General features: G+C 39.5%; 1 protein-coding gene across 1 annotated transcript; it reads left to right on the top strand.

Annotated features, from left to right (window-relative positions):
* Positions 1-3,678: 3,678 nt before the first annotated feature.
* Positions 3,679-12,421, top strand: cry1b (cryptochrome circadian regulator 1b). The gene is made up of 11 exons (XM_069162711.1): positions 3,679-4,331; positions 6,663-6,771; positions 7,135-7,277; positions 7,441-7,625; positions 7,821-7,909; positions 8,253-8,393; positions 8,675-8,986; positions 9,148-9,299; positions 9,772-9,974; positions 10,778-10,903; positions 11,290-12,421. Exons 1-11 carry the CDS (start codon positions 4,174-4,176, stop codon positions 11,415-11,417), a joined length of 1,746 nt encoding a protein of 581 aa, XP_069018812.1. The 5' UTR covers positions 3,679-4,173; the 3' UTR covers positions 11,418-12,421.
* Positions 12,422-12,994: the final 573 nt, after the last annotated feature.

Genomic DNA, 12,994 nt, shown 5'->3' with positions numbered 1-12,994 from the left:
TATAAAAGAAATTGCATGCAGTGGAAGTGACTTAAAAATAAAATCACAATAAACTGATGATTACACCTGGTGTGCTTAGCAGTTAATGTGGCAAAAGTAGATGAAAATGCATCTCTTCCACGACCAACTAAAGCCTTTGATTTTATGATCACACCAAACAAACTATAGAATACTTCCATTCAAGACTGGTGCAAGAAGCAGAAGAACTGAGCACATCACTCCTATTGTTAAATTCTTACACTAGCTACCTACCTATAGAAAAGTTTTTTTTAAAGTGCTGCTGCCGGTTTATGAGTCACTCAATACTCCAGGGCAAAACATATTTATTATCAACCAACAGTGAAGCTTCAGCTGCTGCACAGAGATGGAGCCACCTGCCTGATGATCTCTAGCCACTTTATAATCTAAATTTAAAAAACAATTCTTCTCTTGTCCTTTTAATTTATTGCTCTTAAATTCCTATTTCCTCATCTGTGTAAATTTAGAACTAACAACTTGCTACCGCACTTTCAAAGCAAATCAAAATGTATTTTATCTTTAATCATTTTATTTCAATTTTTATTGGTCTTGTTTTTTTCATGTTAATTTAATGCTTTTGTTTGCCTGAAGTGCTTTGAATTGCATGTGTGTCAATACAAGCATGTGATAGATGTGAACATTGTGGATATGCCTTATAATCTGCAACTGTAATTTGTATTAATGGAAAAGAGGCATCAAACTAACTGCTTCAGACAATTGTAACTATGCACTGTGACATATTCGCTGCTGGTGATTTAATACCATAACTTACAGTTTTATGTAATTCAATGTGGCTGCCATTTCATTGCTGGGAGTGGGCGGCTGGGTGTTCAGACTCTAAAGATTGGACAGGAAAAGTACAAGAGACAGTATAGGATGTGTGCAACAAACATACATCTACTAAAACATAGGGATTAATTGGTTTAGCATTGTCTCTCTGCTCTGACTGTGAAAGCTATAAACAGAATTTGTATTTATTTATCACTTTTCACTGTCACACATTTTGGGACATTGACATACAAATTAGTTAGAAAACTTGGTTTTCACACCTTTACAACTGCAATGCCCTCTTTTCCTGGGTTCAGAGAGAAAATCAGAGGGGTCAACTGGTTGATTTGTATTAACTGTCTATGTAACCTCCACATGGCAGCTCTATTCTCCAAGAACAACAAAAAAAAAAAGCTTTGATGTTGAGCACCAAAGACTTTAGGAGAACGATTGCTGCTGAAATGAAAGTAGCTACATTAGCTTTTACAACTAACTTTGAAGGTCGTTTATGGTTAGACTATTTAATATTAGTTTCATGTCTGCGTCCGGTGCAAAGCCAAGAGGCTGCTTTAATCACACTTAATGTATAAGGTGCAGCATGCCAGAGGGAGACAACTTCAGAGGAGGTAGTCAAAAAAAAATGTGATTTTGTGGCCAAAGCCTTTTTCTATACAGTTCAAACCCATCCGGAGCCTAAAAACATGAGACCTGTTTTTCAGCCATGGTATTACCATAGCGTTTAGATCGGCGATATTAGTTTGCTGTTCTGTTGTTCAGTCCACCACTTTGGTCCAAACTGAAATAGCTCTAGAACTATTGGATGGATTTGCATAAAAAAAAATTGTGCAGTCATTTATAGATCTCAGAGGATGAAGCGTACTGAGTTTTGTGATCCCCTGACATGTCCTCCGGTAAAACTAGCAGGTCAAGTTTGTCACTTATCCAGTGGAATATTTGAACATTTACTGAACATTGATTGTCCAAAGGGCAAATGTAAAAACAAAATAAATAAGTGATACAGTTGAGGTCAAGGCCTCCAAAAAACAATTCCTGGTTAAGACTGCCATCCAGTGTTCATTTGTAAAACTGCAATAATATTTATTTTCGACTGCATATTATTTCCCAATAAAGCTGACTTTGATTTAGGAGAGCAGCTATTAGGTTTTGAACTGTGATTGAGCGCAATTAAGTCAATTAAGACAGCCAATTTTATTATAAGCGTGCTCCTTGACATAGAAATGACTAAAATTCTACCACTTTCAGAGGAGTGACACTTATGTATTAAATTGGCTTTTGGAAAAAGTGTCAAGAATGCGAGATCAGTGTTAGGTTTGTTAAGAAGTGGGGAAGTCAGAATGGAAAATTCCCCCAGATGCAGTACAATATTTTGCAGCTATATCAAAGACAGTCAGCAAAAACAAAAACATGATCTGATCCACTGCAGAGTTGTGATCCATCTTATTCGTCTCCTGATTTGTTCCCATTGGTCTGCACATGAATACAACAAAAACAGAAATTATCAGGGGTAATGTTCTGAACAAGTTAGATGCCTGCAGGTAGATAATTACTATAATGGGAGATACACTGTAGCCTCACAAGGCCTGGTTGTTTGACGTGATTTTACTTCCCGATGATGTCGTATGTTCTTGTCTTTACTCCGTGGCATTTCTGTGTGACATAAAACAGCATTAACAGATCATATAATTATTCACAACATTTTTGTAATCATCCCTTTTGGGGGGAAAAAAATGCATTTAGGTGGGATCGAACTTTCAATGTCTGAGGCAGAGAAAGATTTGGTTAAAAAAAACAAAACAGCTTTTAGCAATGGGTCATAGATAACACCTAAAATATATATAATAACATGCGAAATACGACTTTTAATCTGCCATGCAGTAAATTCACAATATCATTTATAGGGAATGCCCCTCCTTAAGAAGTTAAGTAAATTGTACAGCTTAGCCTAACTGTAATTTTCTTAATTTTCTAATGTCTCTAGACACCGAACAGATGTCAGAGAGACACAAAGATACAGATTTAGATTCACATCTAAAAAAAAAAAAAAATAGCCACCCTTGATACGCAACAGTAACACTTAGGCTACTGTGTGCTGTTTGCTGGTATGTGCAATATGGCACACCACTTAAATAAAATCACTTGCCTTAACTGATCGAAGTCGCCTAATATTAATAAAGAAGTAGTCATTTCCATTCTAAAATATACACAGCCGATCAAATGTCGCTGCGGATGCAGGAATAGACGTGTCTGTGTTGGTCATTAACTCACTGTCTAAAATAGAGGCAAAAAGGGTGTACTTTTAACCCTCGTGTTGTCCTCGGGTCAAAATGACCCGCAGCTGTGTTCAACCAAGTTCTATTTTATTTCTATATTTTTTTGGGGATCATTGGTCATCATCCTTTAAAGAAACCCTCACAGCCTCCTCGTCACCAATGATCCCCAAAAAAATATGAAAATAAAATAGAACTCGGTTGAACACAGCTGCGGGTCATTTTGACCCGAGGACAACACGAGGGTTGAGCGGTGCAGCCTCTGCGCTGACACGAGCGCACCTGATTCGAGGCATGCCTCGCCGCGCGGCACGTGTCCATCCGGGTACTTCTGGGGGCGCCACATAACGCAAAACCAAGCCTCTGATTGACTGCTTTTAACGGCCACTTTTAGAGGTTATTTAGGGATTCTGTGCTCCAAAACTTAAACACGACAGACATTACAGCAAGAATAAGACTGATTATCGAGATTAGGATGGTTTAAAACAACCCCAGGCGGCGCGTAAGCAGATGTCAGAAAAAGCACATTATGGAAACGTGACAGGGGAAACGTTACATAAAGGCTGATGCTGACCAATCGGAGCGCTCCATTTGTTCCTGCGTATGCTTGTGAGTGTAGATGTTGACATAGAAAGGACGTCTTGCGTTGCTGTGTTTACCAGTTGTTATAGTTAATAACCCAGCGCTTAACGTGTTAGTTGAAGTCAGGTGCGTGTTAACTTTGTCTCGACTAACCTTACACGTGGAAACAAACCGTAGGTACCGGTGCGTTTCTACTTTTTGAGATTTAGTTTACATATATCTGTGCGCCTGCGGTATTTATCTGCTGTCACACATGCAAGCCACTGCTGGTCAGGAGACCCAACTCTGTGGATAAATTCATGGAGCAAGGATAAGGTCAGACAATCCTTCAACGCTACCCCACGAATCCACTGACTGGGTTTTAGAACTACTTCATCGGTCCTCGGATGTTTTTGTGACATTTTTTTTTTTTTTTGCCCAGAGATCTACGTAATAGGACGTCTTTTTTTGTTGTTGTTTTTGGGACCCCCCGCCCCATCTCACTTATACCACCCCACTTGTCAATAAAGAAGGCGACATGGTGGTCAACACGATCCACTGGTTCAGGAAGGGACTGCGGCTGCACGACAATCCGTCTCTGAGGGACTCTATCCGGGGAGCGGACACCCTGCGTTGCATCTACATTCTGGACCCCTGGTTCGCAGGGTCCTCCAACGTGGGCATCAACAGGTGGAGGTAAGGGAGGCGGGACAGGATGCCAGAACTTGTAACAAGTGGGTGATAAACGGGTGCAGAGCAGTGGTGGAAGACGTATTCAGGTCCTTTCCTTAAGTAAAAAATACCAGTACTCCACTGCAAGTCAAAATCCTGCATTCAAAACAAACTATGAAAAGTAAAAGCGCACATTGTGCAGTAAAATGGTCCTTTCCAGTGTTTTACTGTTCTATACATGTTGTTTTCGATTGTTACAGTTACTTAAATGAGGTTGTTGCATTTTACTGGTGTAGATGTTTATGGCTGGACTCATTTTAACTTCGTATATACTGTTGGGTAGCAGTGAATCATATTGTACAACATCATGATTTTCATTAATTTGTACTTCAGTAAAGCACGAGCAAAAGTACTTTGTCACTTCTTCTGGCATTTTAAGATTCTCTAAATCCACTATATAAGATATACTGTAACTGTCACAGGTGGACAATGTGGACAGCACTATGAAATTGAAAAGATACTAAATTTTGCCTGCTATTGTGAATAGCAAATGACTTTGAACAAACCAGTATTTGACCAAAGGTAGGCATGGGCTGTCACCATGTGAACGTGTCCATAGTACAACAGAGGACAGGATTAGAAGCAGAATGATTTCAGCAGCTCTTCTATGAGGCTACAGACAATAGAGGCACAGCAAAGTGATCCTTTCTAATGAGCTGTGAAACCTAGCATATTATTATTATTATTATTATATTAAAACTTTAATATTGTTGTAGACCTGTCCATATACAAACAGAATTCTTTATTTTAAAGATATAATCTCAAAGATTTCCATTTAAATACATTTATGTTAAGTCATTATTGCCCATTGAGGCGTACTGATGACTGCCCTTCTTTGCTGTATTACATACCGAACCAGCTGGATATTGGTGCCAACAATGCTGAGAAAAAAGAAAAAAAAAAATCACAAATGATGCACAGTTAGTGATGTGTTTTCTATCATCCGGCAGTGGTCACTCTACCAGAGAGGGTAGGTGGAGCTGATGCAACAGGCACGGTATTCAACTGTCAGCTGGCTGAAGTCACACTGTTTGGATGAAGTCCAAAAACGCAGTTGCGATTACCGCTTATTGCCGTAGGTGCCGCCAAAGAGAACGAAGCACAAGTCTTTGAGATTTTAACTTTAGAGTCCTCATAATTTTGAGCAAGCCGACAACTCCTGCAGAGAAATAGTACTATTTATCTACCTACCTTTTCCGTGGTGTTACTTTGCAGGTGTACATATGTACATGTACCTGTCAGGAGATAACATTTTTGGGCACTGTCCACTATGTTGTACCCAGTGTTTCCTCTGTAGTCATTAAGTAGTGGTGCGCCACCAGAGCAAGAACATTACTACCACTGCAGACAATGTGGTGCTTTCCTTTGCTCAAATAGAGTTAATATAAATAAATGTTAAATATATAAAGGGAGATAAATTGTTCAAAGAAAACTAATTTTAGAAACAGACTGACATTTTCCCTGAATCTATCCACTGCTGATGTTATGATGGTACATTAGAGACAGGCAGTGTAAAGGTTCGGGGCAGGAAGTGCGGTGCTTGACCATCATGACGATACAAGTTATTTTTCCCGCTTACTATCTCTGCTACTCTACGCTGAATGGGTAGCTGCAAAACTGGGTCAGTGTATTGTTATGGTCATTACATCATGCCCCCCTTACATCAACATTGACCTACATTAAACACTCGCGCTCACCAGAATGCCAGCCTCAGCTACACCACCTCAGTTACTATGTGCACACCATTTCTAGCTTATCACACACATTCACATCATTCACACTTCTCTGTAATGTTTAGGGCACTTTGACCGTTTGTATTTGAATAAATAATTTTCTAATACATTTTTTAGTTTTTTGTCCTTAAAAGCACTGTGCTGTTAAGACAGTCAATATTTTGGTTTTAAATCACTGACTATCGTAATATATTATCAGATTATTTCTACATGGAAATTGTTGTCTTCTTTATACAGTTTTTTTTTTTTTTTTTTTTTTATCAACCGCCCCACATAATAAGCATGAGTCTTGAGGCAAAGGCTTTTAATAAAACTACACGTGCATGTCTAACCAGCTTTTACTTTTAGTTCTGTTAGGGCCATTGCTCTTCCATTGAATCTTACCTACCCATACACATCTAATCCGTGTAGTAGTGGAGGCATAAGCTCCCTCAATAGTTCATTCACATCAGGTACCCCTGTGATTAGTGGTCTCATGATTGCATATATTGTATTTGTAGACACTGGGAGGAAGTCATTTCATATGTATAATTCTTTATTTTATCTTTCTGTTTGGTTGCAGATTTCTGCTGCAGTGTCTAGAGGATCTGGATGCCAGCCTGCGCAAACTCAACTCCCGCTTGTTTGTCATCAGAGGCCAACCGACAGATGTCTTCCCTCGTCTTTTTAAGGTATGAGAGATGGAGTAGAGAGGATGATGCAGTCTATAAAGTAAACCTATTAAAAAAACAGCTGAAACACAATGCAATATTTTTTATACTCCACTGAACAAATGCAAAGGCCTCCCAAATTGCTGATACAGACATTAAAAAAAAAAAAAAAAAATCTCAAAAATTAAAATCACTTATGACTCTAGTTATATATGATGTGGCCTTTTACATGATCCTGAAACCAGTTTTCAGGTCAATCACTTTGGTTTTTCAATTTGTTGTTTATGATGTTCACATATCAAATACATTCCTTTACAATATAATACACTGAATGTATAACAATCGCAGTATGTTTATGTGTTTTTGTCTTACTTTGTTACTTAGGAATGGCAGATCACCCATTTATCTTACGAATACGACTCTGAACCATTTGGCAAGGAACGTGATGCTGCCATCCAAAAACTAGCCAGTGAGGCTGGAGTGGAGGTCATGATGCGGATTTCACACACCCTTTACAATCTGGACAAGTGAGTGACTCTAAAGCATTAGTTAAGACAAACGTTCCACGGTAATAAACCTGTTTAAAACAATGCAGATTGTGGCCACCCAGTGTGTGTGTGTGCGTGTGCATGTGCATGTAGGGATTCATTTTTAATATATTTTTCCTTCCCCCCCCCCTCCCCCCCAAAGGATTATCGAACTAAATGGTAGTCAGCCTCCACTTACGTACAAGCGCTTCCAGGCTCTCATCAACCGAATGAACACTGTGGAATTGCCTGCGGAGACCATTACATCTGAAGTCATTAAAAATTGTACCACATCCATCAGTGAAGACCATGATGACAAGTTTGGGGTGCCCTCCCTAGAAGAGCTTGGTAAGCTTTTTTTTTTTTTTTTTTTTTTTTTTTTTTTCAATTTGTTGGTGTGTGTGTAGCTGGTTTGCATGTACACACTTAATGCACTGGTGTTGGTGTGTTTATAGAAATGCCAGACAGCATGCCTCAGTGTCAGAGTTGGGGAAGGGGGGGAGGCTAACAAAAGTTTTTGAGTCTAATGTGTTCCTTTTTCAGGTTTTGAGACAGAGGGTCTAACCACAGCAGTATGGCCTGGTGGAGAAACAGAAGCCCTCATGAGACTAGAGCGGCATCTGGAGAGGAAGGTAAAAAAGAACATTTTACTGAGCTGTGTACACACAAAATAACACAAACGTCGTCATCATGATCTCTCGCTTTAAGTCACCAACGACCTTGCTCAAGTCGCTGTTTTATTAGTTTGGTCAAATTTGTGTTGTCAAACTGTACAGCAGTGATTTAAACATGCACCATCATTGGAACTAGACAGCACTTTTTCCGTACAGACTGTATTCCATTATCCAGACTGACATTGTCGTTGTTCTTAACAAATGGGTGACTTAATGTGCACAAAAGGGACAAAGGAGAAGCCTTTCATTGCACATTTAAGGCTTCATCTTATTTCCAAACTAACAAATCGTCTTTTTACAGGCATGGGTGGCCAACTTTGAGCGTCCACGTATGAACGCTAACTCCCTACTGGCCAGTCCCACAGGCCTCAGCCCTTACCTGCGCTTTGGATGTCTCTCCTGTCGGCTCTTCCACTTCAAACTCACTGATCTGTACAGAAAGGTACGAATGAAACAGTTTTAAGATTAAACCAGTTTTAGAATCCCGTAGGTTAGCTTCATGTTCATGTGATAAGAGTAGGTAAGCACTTCATCTGAGAGTCTTTTACATCCGTGTATCATAACTACTTAAAACCTTCAATCTTTTTTTCAGCCCCCATTTAAAATTTTGATTTTAAAGATTAATATTATATTTAATGGTCACATAGCCAAACCAGTCTGTCCTGGTTAAAGATAATAAACTCTCAGTCCTCTCACCTGTCCACCTGTCCATCTGTCCATCAGGTCAAAAAGAACAGCACCCCACCGCTGTCATTGTACGGCCAACTCTTGTGGCGGGAGTTCTTCTATACAAGTGCCACCAACAACCCCTGCTTTGACAAGATGGAGGGAAACCCTGTGTGTGTCCAGATCCCCTGGGACCGGAACCCAGAGGCGCTGGCCAAGTGGGCAGAGGGACAGACTGGGTTCCCATGGATAGACGCCATCATGACCCAGCTGAGGCAGGAAGGGTGGATCCATCATTTGGCAAGGCACGCTGTGGCTTGTTTTCTCACCAGGGGAGACCTCTGGATCAGCTGGGAAGAGGGCATGAAGGTAAGAACCGAGAAAAGGATCAAATATTTGAGTGCACATGATGCAAACATGTCATTAATTATTTGGAGAGTGCACTGAAAGTTTGAGTAAGTGAATGCACCTTGCTGCTGTGCTCTTGCGCTGATTTCTGCCATCTGCTGTCTCCCCCGTGTTTTCTACAGGTCTTTGAAGAGTTGCTTTTGGATGCGGACTGGAGTGTAAATGCTGGCAGCTGGATGTGGCTTTCCTGCAGTTCGTTTTTCCAGCAGTTTTTCCACTGCTACTGCCCAATGGGATTTGGACGGCGCACGGACCCTAATGGCGATTACATAAGGTCAGGCGGTACTTTCATCTGTATCACATGAATATTAAAGCACTGGCCTTTGAAATGACTTGAGGGGGAACAAATAGCCTCAATGCTGTAGCTAATCAAAGGGGAAAGTAAAATCATGCTTTTTTTTGGAGTCTCCCTTGGAGGGGGAATGATTCTTTGTGGTTTCACCAGGAATCCAAAAATATCAAAAAACTGTTTAGAGCTTTGTCTAACTTTTGGTGTTGGTGATATTGTGACCTGTATTAAACAACAGAACTTCTCTGTAAATGCGAGATGTGATACAGTCATGTGCAGTAATTGCTAAATAGTGATGAAAACTGTTTGACCTCATTTTCAGTGTCAAGATGAATGGAACAAAATTAATGAACTTCCACACTCCATGCTCTCAACTATTTCTGTCCTATGCCACGTGAAGTCTACTTTACCTATATCTGCCACATCTGTCCTCATTCTTTTCTTTCCCTGCTCCCAGGCGTTATTTGCCCATACTGAGGGGTTTTCCAGCCAGATACATCTACGATCCTTGGAATGCCCCGGAGGAAGTGCAGAAAGCGGCAAAGTGCATCATAGGAGTCCACTACCCAAAGCCCATGGTGAACCATGCTAAGGCCAGCCGCATCAACATAGAGAGGATGAAGCACATTTACCAGCAGATTTCCTGCTACAGAGGACTGGGTAGGATCACGACCCATATACTGATTAAATGCTCTATACCATCAATTTGATATATGATTTGAATCCATCAGTATTTTTTTCCCGTTGATGTCACGTTCTCACTGTTTCTAGTCATACAAACAACAGAGCACTTGCTTTGCCTGACAAATGAACAGCACACAATATTGAATTAGATTACTCTTATTTGTTAAAAGGCAGTTGACTGATGGCAACCCCATCACAGCCGTGCTCTTTTGTTAAATCACATTAACAACTATACAAGCAGGGGAAAAAAAAGGCTGACACATGTCGAAACACTTTAATGAACGCAGAAAAAAGTTCACAAGGTTAATTTGAAAATTATACATTTCTGCAAATATACATCTGTGTCAACGTCTCTTGGTCAGACCACAGCTTTTGAGGGCTGCGGTGTTAAAGACATGGTGTATAATAAGTGTTGAATCATTCTTTGACCTCAGAGCATCAAATTGCAATGATTTGTCTCTCCAGTAATTACCATACACATTATCACTAATCAACTGCTGTTGATGCTTTCAGTGGCAGGTCTCCCAAGGCATTAAGTGACTGAGTTAAACAGACACTATTTCCATAAATGTACAACGTTATGACTCTTGTGCAGTTTATGTGCACTTACCCATTAGCTCTGCTATAAAAATCGACTCATTGGCTTGTAAAGGCTGCCAGACCTTTAAAGACGACAAAAGAACCATTTTAGCATCATGTGAACGAAATCAATGTGCCTTTATTTATAGAAACAAGTGTTATCTTGTGGATTATTTTAATTTGTTTTGATTACTTTACAGGCCTGCTGGCAACGGTACCTGCCAATCCCAGCACGAGTGGAAATGGGGGAGTCAGCACAGGGACCAGTGAAGGTCCAGGGGGCTCCTCTGAAGACCTCTCCATACAGGAGGGAACATGTCGAACAGGTGCGTAGGTTTATATTGCATATTTATAGACACACATTTAAAGTGTGCAGTGCTGACAAGATGCTGTTATCTTATTCACACAAAGTCATCACACTCATGTCTAAAATTATTGGCCATGAGACTTGGATGGTATGTAGCGTGACATCAAATATCTGATGTAACTGGGCCTGCAGGATTGCAGTTCACTGTTGTGAACTGAATATCGGGCTTTATTACCGACCATAACTAAACTACTGTTGTACTGAAAAAAGACAGTGATATTGAACAAGGATAAAATGCCCCGAGCAAAGTTTCTGCACTGCAAAAAGGAATAATATTGAAAAAGTTGTTTAAGAGCAAATTTATCAGAAATTGACGAATGTTGTGTGTCTCATGTTTTAATGCAGCAAGAGGACAGTCCTCACAGAAGCGCCGTCATGAAGAGGCTCCACTTGAAAGCAGCTCTAAATTCTGGAAACAAAGCAACAGTGAGCAAAGGGCAGAATACAAATGGTTGCCTGGCCAGCCTGTATGATCTGGGTTGCATCCTCTCCTGTCAACACAGTAATAACAGTTACTAACAACTGTGGTGGAGACTCAATGTGGTTGTTGGAACCATTGAAGGACACTTTATCGTACATGATGTTAAGACTGTCAGGAGTTACACTGGATGATCAGCCGCTGACATGTCTTGGTCACCAGATAAGGTACATTACACATCTCAGGAACGAAAGGGAGAATTTAGAACTTGAACGTAACAATTCAGAGGAAGAATTTTTTTTTTTTTTTTAATTTTTTTTTTTAATAAAGCAAAAACAATGTATTATAAAGTCGTCACATCAGGGTGTTGTGAGGCTCCGTTGTCTTCCACTGACCAATGCCCTTCATTCCCTCAGCACCGCACATTAGGGAGATTAGGCCGTCAGTCTTTAATCATGTAAAATACCATCTACCAGTCAGTTATTCACTGAGCTGTATCTAAACATCTGTTCTCAATTATTTATGTGAATGTTTTGCTTATTATCTGACTCCTTCAGCTTCCACACCTTAATGTGAAAATATAAAATGTTTCCCATCAGTGATGAAACGTGATCAGTCGACTGTGGAAGATCTGTTTTGTACAGCTGACACCCTCATCCACTGTTAGCACACTGACATGACATGACCTGGATAAAAACCTGACATAAAAAAAGGTAAAATTATCAGGGTTTTATTTTCTGTTTTTTTTTTTTAACAACACACCCTTAAATGTTTCATGTCAAGAATAATAAGCTATCAAAAGATGTAGGTTGTCACGAAGGTCTGATGTACAGATGTACAGCAGAAAAGTTGCTAAAGCATAAGTTTTGTAAATATTTACTGTTTTTGATTTTCCAACTTTTGTATGTAGCTCCTTTTTTTAAATAATGTTACCAAAACTCAAAAGTTTGACCTTAAATGTATTTTCATTTGTCTCCCTTGTGATCGTAAATCTATTATTTTTGTATAAATGGCCAAATTCTAAATGTATTGAAATGGCAATAAAAGACAAAAATATTGCATCATCTTGTTTTTTGTTATTACAGTAATTATACTTTTTCAACTGCATTGTTAAAATGTCCCACCTGCTCCAAGGTTTCTTGTTTTATGGATGTTTTTTTTACTGTAGCCATTTAAACGTGTTACAGCAGATGGCATTATGTAAATGTCTCAAACTTCAGTGTCTAACTCGATAATGGGTTACGAGTTACTTTTTCATCTTCCACGAAACAAGGAACTCTCAAATCAGCCGAAATCTGCATTTTCATATATCAGCGGGCATTACAAAGGCCAAACTATCTTGTAGATGCTGGACGATAATGCGTCATGCCTCGGACCTTGTACCTGGTATCCAACCTTGCTAGACATACAGTGCATCCGGAAAGTATTCACAGCACTTCACTTTTTCCACATTTTGTTATGTTACAGCCTTATTCCGAAATGGATTAAAAAAAAAAAAAAATTCCTCAAAATTCCACACGCAATACCCCATAATGACAAAGTGAAAAAAAAGAGTTTTTGAAATTTTTGCAAATCTATTAAAAATAAAGAACGAAAATATAACAACGTACATAAGTATTTACAGCCTTTGCT

This window comes from Embiotoca jacksoni, unplaced genomic scaffold (assembly GCF_022577435.1).
Source record: "Embiotoca jacksoni isolate LCO1_2020_lvr unplaced genomic scaffold, fEmbJac1.0.p SCAF_3, whole genome shotgun sequence".
Taxonomy (NCBI): Eukaryota; Metazoa; Chordata; class Actinopteri; family Embiotocidae; genus Embiotoca; species Embiotoca jacksoni.
This window is presented reverse-complemented; position numbering and strand designations above follow the sequence as displayed.